This window comes from Phacochoerus africanus, chromosome 7 (genome assembly GCF_016906955.1).
Source record: "Phacochoerus africanus isolate WHEZ1 chromosome 7, ROS_Pafr_v1, whole genome shotgun sequence".
Lineage (NCBI taxonomy): Eukaryota > Metazoa > Chordata > Mammalia > Artiodactyla > Suidae > Phacochoerus > Phacochoerus africanus.
In genome coordinates, this window is record NC_062550.1 from 47,901,169 (window position 1) to 47,927,452 (window position 26,284).

At 40.0% G+C, this 26,284-nt stretch overlaps 1 protein-coding gene across 1 annotated transcript in view; it reads left to right on the top strand.

Annotated features, from left to right (window-relative positions):
* Nucleotides 1-26,284, top strand: part of TMTC1 (transmembrane O-mannosyltransferase targeting cadherins 1) — a 302,591-nt gene that overhangs the window by 156,107 nt on the left and 120,200 nt on the right. Inside the window, exon 8 of the mRNA XM_047787300.1 lies at nucleotides 5,697-5,886. Coding sequence (XP_047643256.1) covers nucleotides 5,697-5,886 — 190 coding nt within the window. The remainder of the gene's footprint in view (nucleotides 1-5,696; nucleotides 5,887-26,284) is intronic.

Here is a 26,284-nt window from a genome sequence, read left to right on the forward strand (position 1 = left end):
TTGAGCATTTGAGAAAGTATGTAATCAACTAAATTCATTGTAAGTTTTACAAACATTATTCTTACTATTTGCTCTTTGTCAGTGTGGTATTGCAAGTCTAGAAATTATAAGAGACTGAGAACAGCTTGCAGAGCGAGGTCAAAATGTGAACTGAGCATGAAAATCAAAGATTCTGCCTAGTGTTTGCAGCTCTTCCATGGTCAAGAAGACAACCATAAGACAAGAAAGACTTCCTGTTGCAATTCTGTTGCCTTTACCATTACTTAAAAATAATTTTTATTATGAAAAATATTAAATACAAAAGTAGAGAAAATATGACAAAGAACCCCTACATCCTCATTATCCAGTTTCAATACAGTTCATGACCAATCTTGTTCCATTCATACCCCTACCCACTTCTTCCCTTTTTCTTCCCAGTTCATCATTTTGATCATTCTTTGATCATCTTTGATCATCATTTCTTCCCAGACATCATCTCCTTTCAAATGTGTTTATTTTTGTATGTATTTCGAAAAGGTAGGAACCCTTAATGAATAGAACCGTAGTACCATTATCACACTTTAGAAATTAATGATTCTCGGAGTTCCCGTCATGGCTTAGTGGTAATGAACCCAACCAGTATCCATGAGGATGTGGGTTCAATCCCTTGCCTCACTCAGTGGGTTAGGATCTGGCGTTGCTGTGAGCTGCAGTGTAAGTCACAGATGCAGCTCGGATCTGGAGTTGCTGTGGCTGTAGTGTAGACCAGCAGTTGCAGCTCTGATTCGACCCCTAGCCTGGGAACTTCCATATGCTGCAGGTGTGGCCCTAAAAAGACAAAAACAAGAAGCAAAAAAAGAAAGAAATTAATGATTCTCTACTCTCATATGTCCAATCATCATTCAGGTTTTTCTCTTTCAGTTATTTTTAATTGCAGGTTGTTTGAATTAATAGCTAAACAAGATTTGAACTTTGTTTGATATGTCTCTTAAGTCTCTTAATTTGTAGGTGCCCTCTCCCCCCACCCCCATTACAATGTATTTGTTGCCTTCATTTGTTCTGTGGATTGTGTATCATCCTGGCTTTGGCACATTGCCTCCCTGTGGTGCTATTTGACATGTCTTGGTATTTCCTATATTTGATGTAAACTGGTAATAAAAGGCTTGCTTAGATTCAAGTTGAATTTTCTCTTTGTGGAGTTTCCATGATGGCTCAGTGGTTAATGAACCCAACTAGCATCCATGAGGATACAGGTTTGATCCCTGGCCTTGCTCAGTGGGGTGAGAATCCAGCATTGCCATGAGCTGTGGTATAGGTCACAGACACAGCTCAGATCCTGCGTTGCTGTGGCTGTGGTGTAGGCCAGTGGCTATAGCTCCAATTCTACCCCTAGCCTGGGAACCTCCATATGCTGCAGGTATAGCCCTAAAAGATAAAAAGACAAAAAAAAATTTTTTTTCTTTTATTGGATAAGACTGCTTCATAGATGATGGTATAGATATCCATCTGGAGGATGTCTGGCTATTAGTCTTTCTTTCTGTGATGTTAAAATTGCTTAGCAAATTCTAGACACCTGATTTACCTTGATCTGTCCATTACAAAGTACCCCAGCAGCTTTTCACCTGATAATTTCAGCAGCCATTTATAATCATTGCCTAGATCTCTCATGTCAAGAAGGAGAGATACTATTTTTTAAAGTAATTTCTAAGAGCAGGATGTGACTGAGTTACACAGCTGTGTGATTTTCCTGCTAAGTTTGATGGTTGGATATTCTCCTTTAAAGCCAAGTCATCGAGAATCTTTACTGAGCTAAGAAGGAAATAGCATCAGCTTAGAAGTTCTGTGAAAAGAAGAAGCCCTTACTGACCCAGTCATCTTTCTATGGAATTGGCATTTTCAGGCGACAGTTCACAGGCGCGAACCTAAAAGGAAAAAAAGTTATTATTATTTTTTTTTTTTTTGGTGGTGGTGTTTTTATTTTTGTTAAATAGCAAAGCTTAGACTTCATTAGGTCTTTAGTATCTACTGTACTGTCTGTACATTAACATTTTATTTAAAATAACCACAGAGAGGAAATTGTTTGGAAACACCATTGAAATATCCCCACTGGGGAGTTCCCATTGTGGCCAGTGGAAACAAATCCAACTAGTATCCATGGGGATTTGGGTTCCATCCCTGGCCTTGTTCATGTGTATCTGGCGTTGCTGTGAGCTGTGGTGTAGGTTGCAGACATGGCTAGGAGCACATGTTGCTGTGGCTGTGGTGTAGGCTGGCAGCTACAGCTCCAATTCGACCCCTAGCCTGGGTACTTCCAAATGCCGCGAGTGTGGCCCTAAAATGCAAAAAAAAAAAAAAGAAGGAGAAGAAGAAAAAAAGAAAGCAATATCCCCACTCCTTCACCCTATTCTCTGTAGGATTTTGAGAATTAAGACAGCAAATAATTTCTATCATTGAGCCTTCCCTGATCATTGTTAATGATTTTACACTGCTGACCTTGGAGGAAGAGGAGGAAAAAGAAGGAGATAAGTTGGGAAGGTCTGGAAACGTGTTCTTGTTACAGAACCAAACTTGGATCTGCTCACCCACGTGGAGTAAAACCAATCTACCCACACGGGGTTTTGTTAAATGAAAACAGAGTGTGTATTGCAGGGCGCCAAGCAAGAAGAATGGTCAGATCATGCTCAAAGGACTGCAACTCCCTGACACTGTCTTTCAGGGCAGGCATTTTATTTTTTATTTTATATTTTATTTTATTTTATTTTATTTTATTCTATTTTATTTTATTTTATTTTATTTTATTTTATTTTCCCACTGTACAGCAAGGGGATCAAGTTATCCTTACATGTATACATTACATTTACATTTTTTTCCCACCCTTTGTTCTGTTGCAAGGAGTATCTAGACAAAGTTCTCAATGCTACTCAGCAGGATCTCCTTGTAAGTCTAAGTTGTGTCTGATAAGCCCAAGCTCCCTATCCCTCCTACTCCCTCCCTCTCCCATCAGGCAGCCACAAGTCTTTTCTCCAAGTCCATGCTTTTCTTTTCTGAGGAGATGTTCATTATAAGTGATATCATATGGTATTTTTCTTTGTCTTTCTGGCTCATTTCACTCAGTATGAGATTCTCTAGTTCCATCCATGTTGCTGCAAATGGCATTATGTCATTCTTTTTTATGGCTGAGTAGTATTCCATTGTGTATATATATATACCACATCTTCTGAATCCAATCATCTGTTGCTGGACATTTGGGTTGTTTCCATGTCCTGGCTATTATGAATAGTGCTGCAATGAACATGCGGGTGCATGTGTCTCTTTTAAGGAGAGTTTTGTCCGGATATGTGCAGGGCAGGCATTTTAAAGACAGTTTGAGGGAAGGGTTGCAGGATGCACAATCAGCTGGCTCACAATTCTTGGATTGGTTGTCATTAAGGTAAAGTTTCAAGCATCATTAACCGTCTGGTTTCAACTGGTCCGGGGTCCTTGTGCTAGCAGGCAGCAGTTTTCATCTGGTCAGAGTCGGCTTCCTGAAAAAACAATTTAGGAATATGTGTCAGACCTTTATATTTTTCGGGGAACTGGGAGTTTGGCAATTCCGCTGTTGGGCAGACTTAGAGTTAAAATTGTTACCAGTTCCTGGCCCAACAGCTATTCTTTGTTTCTATGTCATCACATTTCTTCATCATTAACTCTTGAGCCAGCCTTTTGAGATTCAAGGGAGGCCTGGAAGACTAAAGCAGAAGCCCTTTGTTTCAAAAGTCAGGGTCATAGGGGCTTGTGAATGGTTTCAGTCTCTAGACTTTCCTTTGATATCATCAGTCTTGAGGGGAACAGGTTCAGGAGAAGAAAGGGAGCTAAATTTTGAATAGAGAGGTAAATCATAAACTTGGCAGAGGAACTCAGTTTTAGGGGGAACTCAGTTTCCTTCTAGACCAATGGCTACTTACTGAGATGACTTCAAGGTGAATCGACTCTTGACCTTGGAAGCTAACTGATCCAATTTTTTACCCATTCAAGAAGACATCCTCCAAAAAGACTCTGACAATGAGGGAGGTCTTCTCTTAACATTCTGTGCTATCTCCTGCCTTTTTAATCCTGTACATCTTACTTTCACTACTGGATATTCCATTCCTTGAGGGCAAGGGATTTCTTTACTTACTTGGTTTAGTCCCTTATAGAGTCAAAGATGAATACAGCTGAACCTTAGAGCAGTGAGAATGCACTTTATTCCGTTTCTACTGACAGTAGAGGCAGAGCTGAGCTCTGTTCTGATTTGCAAAGAGGTGATTGAGTATTTTGAAGGGAGCACAAAAACAAACAAACAAAATTTACAAAAGATGGATTGTATAAGTGCACTTAGGCTGGGGCTGCTGGCTGGCCATAACCAAAATTAGGATTCTGTCCTCCCACAGATGGAGACAGCCCCCATCCTTCCTGATGATTCCATTTTATAGGAATCATTCCCAGGTCCTCGAGAATGACTTCTGAATGATAAGAGATCCGTATACCCAATTCTAAGTCCTTTGTGATAAGTACTCTAAGAAAGGGAGACCAGGGGCCTTTGGTCAGGGGTTAGCTAGAAAAAACAGTAAATCCTCCTGGCAATGATGATCTTCCTTGGGCAGGCATTGTAATGGAGGGGGTGGGGTCCTCGCAAGGACGTAACTTTATGCTGCAAGAAGCCATCCTAGAGTTTTGGCCATCTCCTTGTACAGAGGTTTGGATAGAGTTTCTTTTGTTCTGAGAGTCTTATAGTTCTCCAGGGTCTAGAACACTACTTGATGAATTTTTGTTGACTGAACAAATGTAAACAAATTCAGTTTCCTCTACACCCAAAGGAAGGGGTCAGTTAGAATACCTTATGTGTTACCCTAGTACCTAGACACAGCCAGGAAAGAGAAGCAACATCTCCATCATTGTTTTCCGCCCCTAGGTCCACCACATGGCTGTTCCAGTTATCAGTGAATGACAGCTGTCCCTCTCTCCTCTTGAAGGCCAGCCTCCCCATTTGTGAATGAGACTTTATCTCCTGACCCACAGATATTTTGATTTTTCTGGAAATAGTTCAATATGGATCAGTTATAAAATGGTTAATGTTTTCATATTTACTGTAGGATTATCATTATGGGCGCTGTGAAAAAGGGACAGTTCGAATGTCCCTTAGCTAGGGAATCACATCCAACTGGGCAACATTTCATGTCACAAACTTTGATCAAACTTTTCTTTTATAGCATTTATCTCAGGTTGTAATGTGTTTATCTGAATGATATATTTTTTTTTTAAATGGCGGCAGCTGTGGCCTAAGGGAGTTTTCGGGCTGGGGATTGAATCTGAGCCACGCCATAGCTGCAGCACTACCAGATCCTTTAATCCACTGCACAAGACTGGGGAGATTGAACCTGCGCCTCCACAGGACCTGAGCTGCTGCAGTCGAATTCTTAATCCACTGTGTCATGGTGGGAACTCCCTGTGATAATTTTAAAATATAAGTCATAGAAACTTTATCTTTGCTTGTTCATCATTGAAAGGCCAACATTTACCACAGTGACTAGAACCTATTAGATATATTCTTGAATGGTCAATTTAATGACTAAACAAATGAATGGCTTTCCATCTTCCCTTTTCTTTCATATAAGGTTGATGATATAGAAATGCTATTTAATAGAAATGTGGTGAATGGATCTTGAGTTGTGTTTCAGTGATTATTCTTCTCTTTGTAGATTCCTTACCTATTCCTACCTCTTGGCCTTCAACATGTGGCTTCTGCTTGCACCTGTTACCCTCTGCTATGACTGGCAGGTGGGCAGTATTCCTCTGGTAGAGACCATATGGGACACGCGGAACTTAGCCACCATCCTTCTGGCCATTGTGATGGCCTTATTGAGCCTTCATTGTTTAGCAGCCTTCAAGGTAATTTTTTAAAGATCTAAATGAACTCTTCATTTGAAGAAAGATACTCTATACTCTAATGCTTTTTCCCTCCCCAGGGGTGTGTGGGTCTAAACGGAATTTACTTTTTTGTCTAAAAATCTTTTGTACATTTAAAAATTTTCCAGAAAGGTAATATATATTTTAAAGACCTTGGATTTAACAGACCATGGCTACCTTAATTATAGGATTTCTTTTATTATTTCTACCAACTCTGTAGAAATGGGATCTGGAATTTAATGCTTGCAAATTAGAAAAGTTTTTCCTGCAGTGGTTGACTAATTTTTGATGTAATGTGTTTGACTTCATGTAATGGTAAATGAGATAATGATAATATTCACAAGGGCTTAAAATATGGTTAAGACTGTACTTACATTAATGTAAGCTGTTGGGTGATTCTCACTTTGAAAAAAATATTAGTTTAAAACATTATTAAAATTTTTAATGTTGGGGGAGTTCCCCTTGTGACATGGGTTAAGAACCTGACATAGTGTCCTGAGGCTGCTGGTTTGATCCCTGGCCTCACTCAGTGGGTTAAGGGTCTGACATTGCAGCTCAGATCCACTGTTGCTATGGCTGTGGTGTAGGCCTGAAGCTGCAGTTCCAATTCAACCCCTAGCCTGGGAACTTCCATATGCCACAGGTGTGAAAAAAAAAGTTTTAATATTGGAAACTTGGAGAAATATTGGAATATGGAGAAGTTATTAAATGTAATAATTTCAAATATGATCAAAGACAGCAAAGAACTTGAAAATATTTGCTTACTAAAAACTACTATTGCCTTGGGGTAAGATGCTTCCTGCCTGAGGATATTCCCATTTACCCCCAAACCCCTCCCCCACCGGGACCTGGTTTTACCCCCCCCCCAAAAAAAAAACCGGGATCTGGTTTTAAAAACCCACAGGTCGGAGTTCCTGTCATGGCTCAGTGGTTAACGAATCCGACTAGGAACCATGAGGTTTCGGGTTCGATCCCTGGTCTTGCTCAGTGGGTTAAGGTTCCTACGTTGCCGTGAGCTGTGGTGTAGGATGCAGACGCAGCTCGGATCCCGCATTGCTGTGGCTCTGGTGTAGGCTGGCGGCTGCAGCTCCGATTAGACCCCTATCCTGGGAACCTCCATATGCCGCGGGAGCAGCCCAAGAAATGGCAAAAAGACAAAAAAAAAAAAATCCTACAGGTTTCCTGGCTAGAGGTGGCTGATCTGATTTGGGAGAGTAGCAGTGCCGCAAGAAATTTAAGGAGATCTGGGGAGTGGAGGGGCGAGAGAGCTGTAGAAGAGCAGAGTTGATACACTTTTCGTGCTTTTGAGGGTGACTGCAGATCGATATGTGCTCATGGAACACCCTGAAAAGCACAAGAAAAATGGAAAGCTGGGGGAGACTTAACTTATTTGTCGAAAAACATGAATGAATTATTCTATTCATACGTAGGTTGGGTGGCTGAGGGCAGAAGCGTCACGGCTTGAGTTGTCGGTATAGAACCGCTGTTGAAATCACTGGCTGATCACAAAGCTAACAGGCACCAGACAGATTCCCCCAGGGATCCAGGCAAAAGAAACACACAGACAGATAAAACCCCCTGGGCAAAAAATTTCATCCCTGCAGAGAAACAGATTTTTCAGTTTGAGTCCAGCCAAGTTTATCATATGCTAAAATAGGAAACCATCAAATTTCAAAGAATGAAATAGAATAGTCACTACCATGTATGACATACAATGTCTGATTTTTAATCAGATTACTGGACCTGTAAAGAAACAGGAGAGTATGACCCAAAATCAGGAAAAGAAATAGGCAATAGAGTTCCGATTCTTGGAGTCCTGCTGTGCTGTAATGGGTTAAAAATCTGACTGCCTTGGCTTGAATTGCTGTAGAGGTGTGGGTTGGATCCCTAGTCTGGTGCAGTGAGTTAAAGGATCTGGTGTTGCCACAGCTGTAGCACAGGTGGAAGCTCAAGCTTAGATTCAATCCCATATGCCGTGGGTGTGGTCGTAAAAAAAGAAAAAAAATTCAAATTCCAAATGTAAATTCATACTTGCATGCTCAATTATTTTTGACAAACTTACCAAGATGATTCAATGGGGAAAGGATAGTCTTTTATCTGTATTTATTTATTTATTCATGTATTGCTTTTTAGGGCCGCAGTTGCAGAACATGGAAGTTCCCAGGCTAGGGGTCGAATTGGAACTATAGCTGCTGGCCTAGCCACAGCCACAGTAATGACAGGATCTGAGCTGCGTCTGCAACCTACACCACAGCTCACAGCAATACCAGATCCCCAACCCACTGAGCGAGGCCAGGGATCAAACCTGCATCCTTGTGGATTCTAGTTGGATTCATTTCCATTGCTCCATGAAGGGAACTCCCAAGGATAGTCTTAAATATAACAAATTATCTGTAAGGAAAAAAAAAATAATGTGAACATTAAATCTTACCCCATTCTGTACATTTAGAAAGTGTTTCTCTTTTTTTTTGCTTGCTTATTTGTTTGTTTGTTTGCTTTTTGGGGCCGTACTGCTCTTGCAGCATATGGAAGTTCCCAGGCTAGGGGCTGAATTGGAACTGTAGCTGCTGTCCTACTCCACAGCTCGTGGCAACGCTGGATGCTTAACCCACTGAGCAAGGCCAGGGATCAAACCTGCATCCTCATGGATACTAGTCAGATTAGTTACTGCTGAGCCACAGTGGGAACTCCTAGAACGTGTTTCTAATTAGATCATGACCCTAAACAAAAGAAGTAAATGACACCAAAAATTCTAAAAGGAAATATGTAAGAAAATCTTTGGGAACGTTGGTCAAGCAATGATTTTTTAGGATACATAAGGTGCAAATTATAAAAGAAGTTTGATAGATTGAGCATCATCAGAATTAAAAACTTTGCTTCTCAAGAGAATGTTAATTGAATTAAATGCTAAGCCACAAATTGGGAGAAAATATTTGCAAAACATATAACTACAAAGGACTTGGATCCAAGATATTTAAAGAGATCTTAAAATTCAATAATAAGAAGGCGACTCATTAAAAATGGGCAGAAGATGGAGTTCCCGTCGTGGCGCAGTGGTTAACGAATCCTACTAGGAACCATGGGGTTGCAGGTTCGGTCCCTGCCCTTGCTCAGTGGGTTAACGATCCGGCGTTGCCGTGAGCTGTGGTGTAGGTTGCAGACGCGGCTCAGATCCCGCGTTGCTGTGGCTCTGGCGTAGGCTGGTGGCTACAGCTCCGATTGGACCCCTAGCCTGGGAACCTCCATATGCCCTGGGAGCGGCCCAAGAAATAGCAACAACAACAAACAACAACAAGACAAAAAAAAATGGGCAGAAGATTCAAATAGACACTTCATCAAAAAAAGATAAAGGTTAATAAACACATGATAAGATACTCAGCATCATTAGTTATTAGGGAAATTCAAATTAAAACTATAAAGAGAACCATCCATATACCTTCTATAGAATGACTATAATTAAAAATATTCATGGAAGTTCTCATTGTGGCTCAGCAGTAACGAGCCTGACTAGTATCCATGAGGATGAGGGTTCCATTCCTGGCTATGCTCAGTGGGTTAAAGGATCTGGTGTTGCGGTGAGCTGTGGTGTAGGTCTCAGACGTGGCTCAGATGCCTTGTTGCTGTGGCTGTGATGTAGGCCTGCAGCTGTAGCTGGGATTCAATCCCTAGCCAGGGAAATTCCATATGCTGCAGGTGGAGTCCTAAAAAAAGCAAAGAAAAAAAGATTCACAATACTAAGTGTTAGCCAAGGACATGAAATAGCTGGAGCCATCGTACATGACCGATGAGAATGAAAAATGGCTCAGTCACTTTGAGAATATGCAGCAGTTTTTTTAAAAAAAGTTAAACGTAGGAGTTCCCTGGTGGCTCAGGGGGTTAAGGATGCAGTGTTGTCACTGCTATGGTTCTGGTTGCTGCTGTGGCAACAGGTTCTATCCCTGGCCCAGGACCATTTGCATGCTACAGGTGAAGCCAAAGTAAAACTTAAACATAAAAATAAGCTATTCTTCTCAAAATCTACTGAAGAGAGATAGAAACTTATGTCAGTACTGAAATCTTATAAGTAAATATTCATAGCAGTTTTATTCATAGCATACTCACTGAAACATAACAATCTAGTGACCTCACCCTGTAAATGGAAAAATTAAATGTGGTAAATTATTGAAAATTTGAAGGAACAAATGATTTATTGACACATAGTGAAACAACATTAATGAACCTCGGACACTTGCTGAGTGGAAGAAATCAGGCATATTAAGATTATGTACTATATAATTCCATTTATAGGAAATTTCTGTCATTATAATTCTGCTTTTTCTAGAATTTCATATGGTGAGAAAAGGCAGAATTATACTGACAGAAAACCTGGGGATAGGAATTGACTGTAAAAAGACTTGAAGGAACTTTTTGGAGTGTTGAATGCCTTCTAAAATTTGATTGTGGTTGTGGTTGCTGAATGACGTATTTACTAAGACTCACCAAAATATACACAAAATATACACATACAATTGCTGAATTCTATTGTATATGAATTGTATTTCAATAAAGCTATACTTATAAAAAATTAAAATGTTACAAATAAAGGCTAGAATGAATACGGAACTGAAAGTAGAATATAAATCACAATATGTGATCCTAATATTTGATAAAACATTTTTTTGAGATGAAATTTGTGTAACATACAATTAACCGTTCTAAAGTGTACAATTTAGTGGTACCTAGTGTGTTCACAATGCTGTGTACTTACCAGCTCTCTATTTCAGAGCTCTTTCATCATCTCATTAAAAACACCCCATGCACATTAAGTAATGACTCTCAACTCTCCACACTCACTCCCTCCATATGCCGCGGGAGCAATCTGCTTTCTGTCTCTATGGATTTGCCTATTTTGGATATATATATATACACACACAATAATTACAGTAATATAATGTATGACTTCTTGTGCCTTATTTCTTTCACTTTGCATAATATTTTTGAAGTTTATCCAAGTTGAGAATGTAGCAATACTCTGTACCTTTATATGGCTGAATAAATATTCCATTGGGTATATATGCCAGAATTAGTTTATCCACTCGTCTGATGATAGACATTAGGGTTGTTTCCACCTTTTGACTGTTACAAATAATGCTGCTCTACACATTGGTGTATAAGTTTCTGTGTTGGACATACATTTTCATTTCTCTTGGGTATATACCTAAGAGTGAAACTGCTAGGTCTTGGTAATTCATTCTTTCTTTCCTTCTTTCCTTCCTCTGTCTTTCTTTTTTAGTATTTTTTAAAATTTTTCTCTTTTTTAAAAAAATTTCCCCAATACATTATTTTTTTTCTGCTGTACAGCAAGGTGACCCAGTTACACATACATGTATACATTCTTTTTTCTCACATTATCTGTTTAACTTTTTGAGGGACTGTTTTCTACAGTTGGTGGGTCCTTATATTTTCCCAGCAGGAATGTACAAGGGTTCCTATTTCTCTACATCTTTGCCAACATTTGTTATTTCCTATTGTTTTGTTTAAAGCTGTTCTGATGGGCATGAAAAGGTATATTATTGTGGTTTGGATTTGCATTTCTTTAATGATCAGTGATGACATAATTTCATGTGCTCATTGGCCATCTTTGTATCTTCTTTGGAGAAATGTCTATTCAAGTCATTTTTTTTTTTTTTAAACCTGGGTTGTCTTTTTGTTGTTGAGTTGTAAGAATTCTTTATATATTCAGGATATTAAATTCCCAACAGATAGAGGATTTGGAAATAATTTATCCCATTCTTTAGGTTGTTGTTTCACATTCTTGATATTATCCTTTAATGGTTGCACAACAGCTTTTAATTTAATGAAGTCTATTTTATTTTTTTCTTTTGTTATTCATTGCTTTTGGTGTCAAAATTAAAAACCCATTGTCACATTCGACGTCATAAATATTTCTATTTTCTTCTAAGAGTTTTATAGTGTTAGCTCTGGTATTTAGGTTTTTGATCCATTTTGAGGTAATTTTCATATGAGCACAAATTTCACCTTTTTGGAAAGCCTATTACAACTATCCTATTTAACATGAGATCACATACCCTCTGCTCCACTTCTTACCTCCCTTTCACTTTTTAAACTTTTTTCACTCTACTTCAATTTCTAAAATGTTATGTAGTTTTATTTTATGTAGCGTTTTGTTCCTCCAACTAGAATAGTAAGCCCAACAGGGACAGAGATTATTTTCTGTTTTTTAATGCCTTATTTCTAAAATCAAGAGTTGCTGCATCCAGTGTTTATTGTCAAAATTGTTTGCCACTCAATATACATTATCTAAATGAATAACACCATAAAAAGTTAGCAACTCTAGCTTTTGGTATGCTGAACCTTTTTTTTTCTTTTTTTTTAAATGATTTTTATTTTTTCCATTATAGTTGGTTTACAGTGTTCTGTCAATTTTCTGCTATACAGCAAAGTGACCCAATTACACATTTTCTCACATTATCCTCCATCGTGCTCCATCACAAGTGACTAGATATATAGTTCCCAGTGCTATACAGCAGGATCTCATTGCCCATCCACTCCAAAGGCAATAATTTGCCTTTATTAACCCCAGATTCCCGGCGCTTCCCACTCCCTCCCCCTCCCCCTTGGCAACCACAAGTCTGTTCTCCAAGTCCATGAGTTTCTTTCCTGTGGAAAGTTTTGTTTGTGCCATGTGCTAGATTCCAGACTTTTCTTTTTGAAGGGAACTACAGCTAAAGCCTATGAAAAGACCACATACTCAGTACTGGTATGAAATATTTGGAGGTCAATATGAGGTTTGTTTTATTAGAATCTGGCCTTTCCTTGTGGTTTGACATGCCTACTATATTGTATTGATCTTCAGGAGTAAATGTAGTAGAGTGCTGGGCTGGTATGTCATTTTGGGTTTCTCTTGACTCTCTCCTAACTAATTAAAGGGAGTACGGAGTTCCCACAGGCTGTCATCTTGGTCAGATATGTTAAAGATGGACCTTCATGATGGCAATAGATCCCCTATCCCACCCCACCCCCCCCCGCCCCAAAGGCGAGACTTGGCCGTCCCCAGACTATCTTTGATAACATGATGAATCAAGGAAAATTCCTCCTTGGAAGGCTGTTAATCCTTTTCTTTCATGGAATTTGTTCCTAAATCACTTTGCTGCATCAGGAAAAACATTAGCAAAACATTCCAACTGTGGTGGTAGTAAGATTTAGATCTTCTGAGGGCTTTCATCTTGAAAATTCTTTGCAAACATTAACTAAAGCCTCTGGTAATTAGGCTGTTGGACTTTGTAAATGTTCTTGTTTCCAAGTTTGGAAACAGAGGTTTGGCATCCAGCTCCTGATTATGTGGTCTTGCCTCTCTGTTTTTGATCTAATTACACATTGGAAGGACTTAAAAGTCGGATTCTCCTGCTAGTAAGTAACCTCTTAAAGTGGAGACGATCCTATTTATTCTGTGTGATTATTAGTTACTAGGAACATGAAGGGCTCTGACTTCAAGACAATAAACAGTAAAATTAGGCTTTTATGAAAATAGAGGTCCTGCTTTATAGACTTGGTTCTGTACTAAAAAAGGAACAATAGATGAAATGTTTGTAATAATGTCAGCAAAGTAAACACAGCCCTCTCCACTTAGAATATTTCCAAATGATATGTGTACTGCATATCATGCGTACTGCATATGGATATGTTGAGTTGAAATTATTTTGTAATCTCTGGCTATTTCCTGCAATTTTGAGGTAGTGATTCTATGTAATATATTACCAGGGGAAAAACAATTGGATAAACAAGCATTGACACCGAGTCCAGGGAAGCATGGAAGATGTTTCTTTTATTTTCACCTTCGATTGATTCTCAATCATGCAAAAGCCGCCCTGGCTTATATTCAGAGGAGAGTATGTTCTATTTAGCCTCACTGCTTCTTCCTCTTTAATTCTCTGAGTGTTGATTGACTACTGATTCCTGAGATAATAGCAGCGAACAAAATGAAGTTCTTGGAGTTCTCATTGTGGCTCAGCAGTAACAAACCCGAATAGTTTCCATGAGGATGCAGGTTCAGTCCCTGGCCTCACTCATTGGGTTGCTGTGGCTGTGGTGTAGGCTGGCAACTGCAGCTCCAATTCCACCCTTAGCCTGGGAACTTCATATGCTGCACATGCAGGCCTAAAAAGCAAACAAACAAACAAAAAGAAGTTCTTGCCTTCACTGAGCTTGCACTTAAACACTTAAAATTTGTTGTTACATGACTGGCATTGATAAGGGCTGCAAGGAAGTCAGGGCTGGCCTCGCAGATATTATGGCATGTGAGCAGAGGTATGAAGGAAGTGACGGAAGAAGCTTCATGGCTCTTTGTGGAGGAGTATTTCAAGTAGAAGGAAAGCAAATGCCAAGGTTCCAAGGCAGGAAAGTTCACAGAACAGCAGGGAAGCTACAGGATAGTGGGCCCAAGGTGGAGCCAAATGAAATGGTGTCCAAGAGATAATGGAGAGAGAGAGAGAGAGAGAGAGAGTGTGTGTGTGTGTGTGTGTGTGTGTGTGTGTGTAAATACAGGATCAAGCCCAGATCTTTTAAGTCTCTATCTACATACTTTTTTCCTGTCATGGGGTCTCTGACTATGTTGACAGTTACATGGTTTTATCTGACTTTCTTGTTGATAAGGCCAAGCCATGGAGCAGAACAAGATGAAGAAAGAATTCAGATCCTTTATAAAGAATTTAAATGTTTTTGTGTGCAGATGTGTTTGTGGAAGGCAGGAGGGGAGGGTTGCAGGAAAAGGGGCAGCCTTATAAGCAATAAGGTATCTATAAGGCATATACATCTTTCTTTTGCTAATGTTAACTAGCTTTGGGGGAAGGTGTAATTTGGAGGCAATATATATGCTTACAATCTTTCTTTCTCCTCCAATTTATCAAAACCTCCTTCTGTCATTCTCTCTTGTTATCAGCTGAGAGCAGTGGAGGGCAGTGGAGGAGGAGGACATAATCTATCCTGTTACCACCAAATTTACACTTAATTGAATTTTTCCAGAACATATTTTGACCTTACAAAGCTATAAATTACCACATGTAAGAAATAAGACCGCAGTTATTTCCTGTTCCCCAGCCATGCCCCACGTCCCACCCTCTGCAGGCCTTCTTTGAATATTTGTCCTTGTACCTCTTTCCACTTACTGAAAACAGAAATTCTCTCTTTTGTAAAAATGAGTTAAGTTAGACACCACTATGAATTGCAGTCTCTTCCAGGCCACCTCCACATCCAGTTAAGAGTGTCCTAGGTAAGCAACTCGGGGAGTGGATGTTTGAATTTTGATAAGCTCTTGTCCAGGGTTGATGGGGAGACTAGGGCTCAGAATCTAAGAGTTTTCTTTCTCTAGAAGTAATCAGAGGATTAATTTAGAGAAGGTTTCTAATTTGTCCTGTTTTCATGGCATAAGACATGTAAGACCTCAGCAAGTAGTTTATTATTTATCATAAAGGAGCTCATTTGCATCTTTGAGAATTTAAATGTGGAATTTGTCTTATTCTGAACCTCCTCCTATTCACACCCTTTATTCACAAGGAATATACCTGCACTTACATTGCATCGTGTAGGGAACAATCTAGGAACTCATTATTGGATTGAATTTTTTTTAACAATGAATTTTAAAGTGAACTAATTTGCTCTCATTCTTTGTGCTGAGAATAATCACTCTGCTGGAATTTTTGCACAGTAGAGAGAAAGAGCATTTAAGCCACAAAGATTGATTATTCCATTCTCTTCCATGAACAGTGAATGTTTATATGCCAGGAGGACAATAGGCTGAAAATTGTACTTGGTTTTTTTCTTACAGACTGTGTATCAGACTAGTGACTTGCAATAAATAGTGGCATAGGTCAGGAAACTTTGGATTAATCTGAAATGTTTAGAGGAGTTAATACCATTGCTCCTATCCTTTATACTTACCCTTTTCCCAAATCCTCTAATGTGATTTCCTTGCATTACAGAGGAAGTGTCACAAAGTTATATTTAAGAGGAATTTATTTGGTAATGATTCTTAATTATATTCTCATAGGGTATCTTGAGATGTGAAGGTATTTTGCATATTGTTTATAATATTGGGACATACTTGTAAAAGTAAAATTTGAGGGGATGAGAGGGGTTGGTGAGGCTCGGCTTTCCTGATAATGACCTCAACAATGAGTTATCTTTTGAGAATGGACATTAAGCAGTGGACATCCCCTCCCCCAGGTATGGCGCTTTAACGGTTGGTTTCATTTTGTTTTCATTTTCAGTAGGGGTTGCAACTCTGTCCCAGTTTATCTATCCATTCATAGTCTTCTTCGTTTTTCCCTTGAAACCAACAGATTCTCAGGTCTGCATGTGTTTCAGCTGTAGCATGAAGGCTATAGATGAGATATAAGGAAATGTTTCTGTTTGGCAGACAGTGAGATGATGTTGGGGGGACAGGTTATAGAAACTCCTAAGGCAGAAGCTTTTCTTTTTAACTTCATTCTCCTTGAGCAGTTTATACCAGCATTTCTCAAAATATGTTGTAGCATCATGCAGGTATATTAAGTAAGGTTACTCTAGATAAAGATTCTGCATTTCAAAAGCACTAGGTTTAGAGAAGTTAGGCATATTTTTCTTTACTGGTGAAATTCACAAAGTCTTCACTGTGCTCTAAGCAACCTTTTGAGTTTCCAAATAGGGTGTATAGTAAATGGCATTTTTCAAATTCTTTTGAATTTGAAAGCATTTTTAGGGACTTCTTGCAAGATCAGTGTTCTGGTAACATGTTTTGGGAAGTATTAACTTAGAGATATCAGGGTAGGTGGCTAAGTGAATTGTCAGAGTCCATCCTTAGGCAGAGTTTGAATACTTTCTTGCTGCCATACTTGTACCTTTGCAAGCAATAGCCACCACCACAGCATCGCCAAAACAATTTTCGTATTATTATCCCTTTATCAATGCCACCTGAAAATGAATTCCTTTGAAACCATTTCTTTTGGAATTGTAGTTTTCAACAGTCATCAGAAAATGGAAGGTAAGATCTTAGAACTGATTCCTGGAGCCTTTCATTACACTGAGGCTGTAAATAGAAATGCAGATGTGACTCCTACAACATTATAAATCAACTATGCTTCAATAAAATTGTTTAAAAAGATGACAAATACCATGTAATATCACTTGTACATGGAATCTAAAATATGATACAAATGAACCTATCTACAAAACAGAAACAGATTTACAGACTTAGAGAACAGACTTGTGGTTGCCAAGGGGGAGGGGATTGGGGAGAGATGGACTAGGAGTTTGGGGTTAGTAGATGCAGACTAATACATATGGAAGGAATAAACAACAAAGTATTACTATATAGCACAGGGAACTATATTTAATATCCTGTGATAAACCATAATGGAAAAGAGTATGAAAAAAATATATGTGTATAATTGAGTCACTTTGCTGTATAACAGAAATTAATACAACATTATAAACCAACTATACTTCAGAAAAATTTAAAGAAATAAAATGCAGATGTGAGTATTTGATGCAATGACTGCTAAGGCTCACGATGGTTTGAGGACACTGCATGGCCATCCACAGATGTCATTGTTTGGGGAAGTAAGTCTCACTGGAGTAGCTGATCCATCCATATGTTAAGTGACAGTTTCCAAAGTAAGACCAAAGTGACATTTCATCCATCCCTGCACAGGTAATATTCCTTGTAACTGGAGAAGGTTAAAAACTGTATCTTTATCTGCTTCACTGTCGATTTCAAAAGAAGGTGTTTGACTCTGTGCCTTACTTGAGTGGAAGTGGTACAACCACTATGGAAAACAGTGTGGAGGTACCTCAGAAAACTAAATATAGAACTACGATATGACCCAGCAATCCCATTCTTGGTCATATATCTGGACAAAACTTTCCTGAAAAAGACGCATGCACCTGTATGTTCATTGCAGCACTATTCACAATAGCCAAGACATGGAAACAACCTAAATGTCCATCAACAGATGAATGAATTAAGAAGATGTGGTATATATACACAATGGAATACTACTCAGCCATAAAAAAGAACAAAATAATGTCATTTGCAACAACATGGATGGAACTAGAGACTCTCATACTGAGTGAAGTAAGTCAGAAAGAGAACGACAAATATCGTATGATGTCACATATCTGAAAACTAATATATGGCACAAATGAACCTTTCCATGGAAAAGAAAATCATGGACATGGAGAATAGACTTGTGGTTGCCAAGTTGGAGGGGGAGGGAGTGGGATGGACTGGGAATTTGTGGTTAATAGATGCAAACTATTGCCTTTGGAATGGATAAGCAATGAGATCCTGCTGTGTAGCACTGGGAACTATATCTAGTCACTTATGACGGAATATGATAACATGAGAAAAAGGAATGTATATGTGTATGTGTGACTGGGTCACCTTGCTGTACAGTAGAAAATTGACAGAACACTGTAAACCAGCTATAATGGAAAAAATAAAAATCATTTAAAAAAAAAGTGAACTGTCCTTCCTGTAGAAACATAATTCCTTTCGTGGAAGTTTCTTATGGGATGGCTAGAGGATAGAGAAGAGACTTCCTGGAGCATCTCGATAAGCCAGTGCGTGGCTGCTAATAAGTGGTTGTATTTTTGGCAGAATTTCATGTAAAACATGCTTTCATTTTTGTATCCTGACTGGTTCTGATTGGCAGAGGCCAGCAGTATTTATAGAAGGACAGCAGCTTTCAGTGGCCAAATTGTCCTGGGCAGTTTGTGACCCTAGTACCCTCATTTTTGGCATTAAAAAGCGATTAACTGGAAAGAACATTTATTAATGTCAGTCTCCCTGGCATTGCCTGGAAAATTCCCTCCATTCCAAGACACTACAATCCCTATTGATGTGAGTGACTTTGGCCAGTGAACTCTCGTTTTCTGCCTTCTATTGATTTAGGTGCTCACCCTGAAGATGTCTTCACTTCGGGAATAATTCAACACCAAGGCTTGTTGGAGAAACAGTTTTAACCTTTTTTCTGTCAAAAATATATTTTCTTTTACCTTGTAAGAATTTCCCAGGAGGGGAAAAAATGACTCCCAGTTATTATATGGTCACATTCTTACTTTTATCTTTATGTCCAGCCTCATATAGATCATGTTAAGCTCCTTCTCTCTTATATACACTTTAGAGATTTATGTTGTTGCTATTTGGTGGAGAGCAGACCTAAGGAGACAATGATAATAGGTTTGGAATGTCTGAACTTGGAAAATGACAAGATTCTGAGGCTATTTGAAAACATAGGGTCTTTGTTTCTTTTCTTTTTTCTTTTTTTTTTACTTTTTGCTTTCATTAGTCCCTTAAATTTGCCCGTTTAGGCTGTATAGCTAGGCTGTTCAGTGAAGGAAGAGCATTATTTAATTACGTTACTTGTAAAATGAGGTTTCAACAACTTCTGATAAAACAGAATGATCCATTGGGCTTCTATCCCCATAGGTTTCAGAAGCAGAAAAGTGGAGTTTTACCCAGTGAGATGCAACATATTTTGATGATAGAAGATATTTTGGTTTTGGATGAGAACACTGACACATAGCAAAAACAGAACCATTATTAATACCAGTTACATCAGAAGCTCAACTGGGCAAATAAAACCCACTTTTTTTAGCTGTTAAGAGAGAAGCTTACTAAATTTCTCATTACTTTCTTATCTTGTAACCTTGAACTAAACCAAACATTTCTCAGTAATTTTTTTAATAGAGTATGGTGAATTACTGTCTTTAAGAAATGCTGCTCTAAAATATTGGCATCTTTACTGTGTGAAATTGTGTTAGATTTTTGTGGTTCCTTGTCCCTATTTATTTATTTATTTATTTATCTTGTTAGGGCCACACCCACGGCACATGGAAGTTCCTAGGCTAGGGGTCAAATTGGAGCTGCAGCTGCCTGCGGGCCTACACTGCAGCCACAGCAATGCCAGATCCAAGCCGTGTCTGCAGTGCCACAGACACGGGTCATGTCAACGCCAGGTCCTTTAACCCACTGCACAAGGCCCAGGGATCAAACCTGCGTCCTCATGGATTCTAGTCGGGCTCATTACTGCTGAACCACAGCAGGAACTCCTCCTCTTACTCATTTTAGATTACAGAGGCAAGGAATGTCTTCTGCATGACATTCCCAAGTGGTGGATGAATCATACTTAGGAGTTTGACTCACTGTGTGAAAAAGTAAAAATCTAGTCTCTTTCTGAACAGAAAACAAGTATACACTTGTTTTCTGTTCAGCAGGACACTATACAGAGTCCTGCTTTGGAAAGTTTTGGCAAAGGGACATCTTAGAAATATTTGGATGGTAGTCATAGATAGAAGACCATGTATATTTCCATAGGAACAAAACTATTTATGAAAATGCATCAAATTTATTCCCTGCCTCTGTTTCCTCTTCATCAAATCTAAATTCACACATACGACTTCACTCATGTGGTTAAATCCATCTTTTTTTTTTTTTTTTTGGCCGCCCTTTGGTATATGAAGTCCTGGATCAAGAATCAGATCTGAGTCACATTTGTGACCTAAGCCACAGCCATGGCAATGCCGGATCCTTCAACCCCTTGTGCCTAGTCAGGGATCAAACCTGTGTCCTGGTGCTGCAGAGACACCACCGATCCTATTCTTAATTGAATTTTTACAGAGGGGAAAAAGTTGGTTAGTTGTCCCTAGACCTAAGATGACCTTATTAAGTTAGTGTTCTTGACCGAGGATTTGGTGGCATCGCTTGCATCATCTTTGTTTTGCTAACCAGAGCTGGATGTAGTGAGCATGATGGAAGAAGACCTGAGCCGCTTCAGTCAATGCTTCCCCTCTTTGCCCTGGACAAGCTCCAGGCACAAGACTGAGCTTCTGTTGACATTTTCTCTCCTTGGCTCTCACCCGCACCCTGTCTAGTGCACTGCTGACCTCCTCTGGATGGGGCCTCCCTTGAAGCCAGAGGTATCTGATGGGGCTCCTGGTACCTCCCCCCAGCTCCTCCGTTCTCTTGAGTTCACCCAGCTAGCTTTGGTCTCAACACATATGGCCGCATGTCTCCTAAAGTAATGTCACTCTTTGGACCTCCTGAGTTCACCCTCCTGAGTGAATACCTGATATACATATATATATATATATATATATATAAAACAGATGTTAACAAGAGTAAGTGACTACCTTAGAAAGACAAATACTGTATGATATCACTTATATGTGAAATCTAAAAATACAGCAGGAGTTCCGGCTGTGGCAAAGTGGGCTAAGAAATCCAACTGCAGCGACTACAGGTGCTGGAGAGGTGCAGGTTCCATCCTGGCCCCAAGCAGCGGGTTAAAAGATCTGGCATTGCCACAGCTGCAGTTTGGATTCAATCCCCAGCCCAGAAACTTTCATATGCTGGAATTCTGGTCTTAAAAAAATAAAAAATAAAAAAAATTAGGAGTTCCCGTCGTGGCGCAGTGGTTAACGAATCCGACTAGGAACCATGAGGTTGCGGGTTCGGTCCCTGCCCTTGCTCAGTGGGTTAATGATCCGGCGTTGCCGTGAGCTGTGGTGTAGGTTGCAGACGCGGCTCGGATCCAGCGTTGCTGTGGCTCTGGCGTAGGCTGGTGGCTACAGCTCCGATTCAACCCCTAGCCTGGGAACCTCCATATGCCGTGGGAGCGGCCCAAGAAATAGCAACAACAACAACAATAACAACAACAACAAAAGACAAAAAAAAAATTAAAACAAACTAGTTGTTACCAGTGGGGAGAGGGAAGCAGGAAGAGGGAATATAGGGGTAGGGGATTAAGAGTTGCAAACTATTATGTATTAATAAGCTATAAGTATGTATTGTACAACACAGGGAATATAGCCAATATTTTATAATAACTATAAATGGAGCATAACCTTTTTAAAATTAGTAATCACCATATTGTATAACTATAACACATAATATTGTACATCGACTATACTTCAATTAAAAATAAATCAAAACAATTTTTTTTCTGGTAAGTGTGCAGTTTTATTCCCTCACACTGCAGACAAGTAAGATGGGGAAAATACTTGCTGGGTCAAAGGTTAAAAGAAAAGGGGAAGAGTAAGTGGGTATCACAGTGTTACATTCCTACAAGATTGATACATAAACAGTATTAGATAAATAGATGAACGTTAAAAATGGAGGTTAGAGCAATAAGCTACAGAGCATGTGTAGATTAAAAAGTTAGAAGGCATTTGTCCACTCAGCTTGTTCATTTTGCCTCTGTGGCCCCCAGAATATGAATGTTCTCTTATTATCCTTAATTAGAAGGGCAATTTCAGAGTTCCCATTGTGGCTCAGCAGGTTAAGGACCCGATGTCTCTGTGAGGATTCCGGTTTGAGCCTTGTTCAGTGGGTTAAGGATCGGGCATTGTCACAAGCCTCAGTGTAGTTTGCAGATGCAGCATAGGATCCAGTGTTCTGTGGCTGTGGTGTAGACTGGCAGCCATAGCTCTGGTTCAATCCCTGGCCCATAAAAATTCCATATGCCGCAGGTACGGCTATTAAAAAGGAAAAGGAAAAAAAAAATAAGGGCGCTTTCATTATAATACTTGATTTCTTATGTTAAAAATAATCATTATCCTCTCCTCAAGAGTTCTTAAATAAATTATGTGACTTAGAATTCAGTGACCAAGGTCAGTGAAATAAACGATGCCTTGCCCTGTTGTGGCTGGGGACATGGTTATGTCCCTTTTTCCAGAAGCTGGTTGTCAGTGCAGAGTCAGGAGGTGGGCCATCTGAAACCCCTTATTGAAACAGAACACTTGACAAGGAACATATATTCTGTGCAGCACATCCCGCTGCATCCCTGAAGACTGTAGAATACATACATCTGCTTTTTTCTCTTTCTTTTATGGCTGCACCTACAGCTTATGGAAGTTCCAGGGCTAGGGATCCAGTTGAATCTGCAGCTGAGTTCTCCGCCACAGCCACAACAACAGGATGACCTGCATTTGCATCCTACACCGCAGCTGGTGACAACACGGGATACTTAAACTCCAGAGCAAGGCCAGGGATTGAACCCACATCCTTACAGACACCACATCTGTGTCCTAAACCGCTGAGCCACATGTGTCTATATTTATTGAGCAAAGGGAATCAGTGGTGCCCTCTGTTGCAGGCCTCAGGGGTAAGATTTCTGGACTAGCTGATTTCTGGACCAGCTCAGCGATGCCTTACTTACTAGGCAATCTCCAAATCGCTGGGTCTTCTCTGCTCTCAGTGTGTTTCTGCTGCAGAACTGGGAGGCAGGAACTCACCCCCATGCACACTTGACATTAGATTTGGATCCCAAAGCTGCATGGACTGTGGGGAAAGGGCAGGCTTTCAAGTGAATGGGACCTCAGTTTGAAATCCTAATTTCTCACTAATTGGATCAACTTAGATATGCGTCTTAAGCCCTCTGAGCCTCAATTTCCTCATGTATAAAACCGGGATTACCTACATTGTAATATTATCATAAAATGTCAGTGAGACCATCTAAAGCAGATGTCTGGCATATGGTATGGGCTTGAGAGTCACTTCTTCTTCCTTTACCCACTACCATTTGCAGCTTCTCAGGTGGCTTTTATTTCCCCTTCTGCATGTGTCTCTCTTATAGCACATGTCTTCCTCTAGCATTCCTCACTCTTAAAAAAAAAAAAAAAATTCAGGAGTTCCCGTCGTGGTGCAGTGGTTAACGAACCCGACTAGGAACCATGAGGTTGCGGGTTCGATCCCTGCCCTGGCTCAGTGGGTTAACGATCCAGCATTGCCGTGAGCTGTGGTGTAGGTTGCAGACGCGGCTCGGATCCAGCGTTGCTGTGGCTCTGGCGTAGGCTGGTGGCTACAGCTCCGATTCAACCCCTAGCCTGGGAACCTCCATATGCCACGAGAGCGGCCCAAGAAAATGGCAAAAAGACCAAAAAAAAAAGAAAGAAAAATTCATAGCAGAGTTCCCTAGTGTCTCAGTGGGTAAAGGATCTGGTATTGTCACTACTGTGGCTTGAGTTGATCCCTGGCAGGGGTACTTCTGCATGCTGTGGGAGTGGCCAAAAAAAATCTCATAACTTTCTTGTGCCTTTTCCATTTTTGTTCAAAACTGCAAATAGAAATAAAGAAGCTTCATTTCTCTACTTCTCCCATGACTATAAATTTCTGTAATAGTTTTATTCTAAGCAGGAAAATACTTTTGAACAGCATTTTTCTCATTTCCTTAATTCCCTCAACTCCTTCCTAGTGCTTGATTATTGAGGGGAGTAGTGTTTCTCACACTAGACTGATATTTTTCCATTCATGCCTCTTCTAAAGTGTCTTTTCAAAGGGTTTTACTTTAATTTTCTTGAAACATTTTAACACAGAATGTAAGCATACATTTTCAAATAAAGATATGAATTAGTTTTGGCTCACTTGAGTAAAACAATCTAAGAGCTTCACTCTTCCACCTGAGTTGACTCTGAAAACATTGTAGTTGTGTGCTCTCTTGAGATAAGAAGTTTCAACCCCAGGAACTCGTGTTGGCAGGGAAATTCAAACTATCAAGTGAAAATAAAGCAAACAAAAAACTTGGTGCAAAAAAAAAAAGAAGAACCAAAGGCCAGACATCGAAAGTGTCTGTTTATGAATGTGCTGATTTTTATCTGCCTTTGGCTCTCTATTCACTTGTGCCTCTGGCAGGGCTCCTTGTGAAGAAAGCTTGGCATGGGAAAAAGCAGTATTTAAATTAGCAGTATTTAAAAAGCAGTATTTAATTAGAGTGTGCAAATCTCCTTTTGTCTCTGAGGAGATATAATGTCTTCATTCATTTCCCCCTTAAAGTTTTTTCCCTGTGCATTTATAAGTAAATTTTAGAGCATATGAAAATGAATAAGTGATATCACCAGCTTGAGCCAAGGAGTGTGTGGGTTGGCAGCTTTGCTGTTGAGATCCTGAGCCAAAGCCAATTTCTTTCCCAGTTTGTTTTATTCCCTTGATTTCAGACTAGGGAGAAAAAATTTGCAAGTGGTTGAGATGTGAATTGTCTCCACGTCATGGGTGGACTGTCCTTAACTTGTCACAGGGTGACCCTGTGGCCATTGGTCCTAACTTAGGGTCCAGGTTGACTGTATAATCACCAAGGAATTCAGCAGCCGTGACTGAGGCTCTGAGAATCAGCTTACAATTTTTCTTATTCTCTTATCATGAAGGCTGTCCCAAGAATTCCTCTTGCCTCTCATGTTACAGATGTAGCATTCAGAGGCTAGATCTTGTTTCAATCGTGAAAAAGTGGTCTGTTGCCTTCGATATCACAAGAGCAGTAAAAATCCAAAACTTTTGCTTCACCAGCTATTGAGAGATTGGTCTCAGTAGCATTTGCCAGAGAAAAAGCTCTCTCAGATTGATACTTGTCTTTACTGTTTCAGTACAGTATTTATAATTTTCTATGACCTCTGTGGCCTCAAAAAAGCATGGTTTCCCCCAAGGGCTGAAACATAATGGAAATATAATAATGCAAGGGTGGGATCAAGTCAGGAGTGGTCCGGGGTTGGCTCCTGTCAGCTCTCAAAAGCCGAGTTCTGACCCTTCCTTAGAACCCACATCTCTACTTCCAATCTTGTGCTCCTTCACTCTGAGCTGGTCAGTCAGAATCCTGGCAGGAAACACATGGTGCAGCCAGTGGGGTGATCGAAGAGTGTATGAAGGGACCTTTTGCAGTGATGTGGGCAAAGTGGAGCTAACTTACCAAGGGAGACCTACCAGATGGCCGAAGAGTCAAAGGAGGGAACTGTCACCAGTACCAGGTGAGAGCCGTAACCATGGCAAGAATCCCCAGAGGGAGCTATGCCTGTAGACACACAAACTGAGCCACTGCAGACAGAGGTGGAGCAGGGAGGGGCTGTAAAATCCAAAGGAAAATAATACAGACAACAGTGAAGATCAGGAGACCCCTGTGGGTTAAGAATCAGACTGCAGGAGTTCTCGTTTTGGCTCAGCAGGTTAAGAACCGACTAGTGTCCACGAGGATGTGGGTTTGAGTGCTAGCCTCACTCAGTGGGTTAAGGATCTGGCCTTGCTGTAAACTTGCAGCGAAGGTCACAGTTGCCATTTGGATCTGGTGTCGCTATGGCTGTAGCATAGACTAGCAGCTGCAGCCCCCATTTGACCCCTAGCCTGGGAACCTTCCATAAGCTATAGGTGCGGCCCTAAAAAGAAAAAAAAAAAAAAAAAGAATCTTACTGCAGTGGCTCAGGTTGCTGTGGAGGTGCAGGATCCAACATTGCCACAGCTGCGGCATAAGTCACAGCTGTGGTTCACATTCAGTACCTGGCTGGGGAACGTCCATATGCCACAAGTACAAGCCTTTAAAAAAAAGAGCAGGTAGACAAGAAGGTAGTCAGAGGGATGAAATTC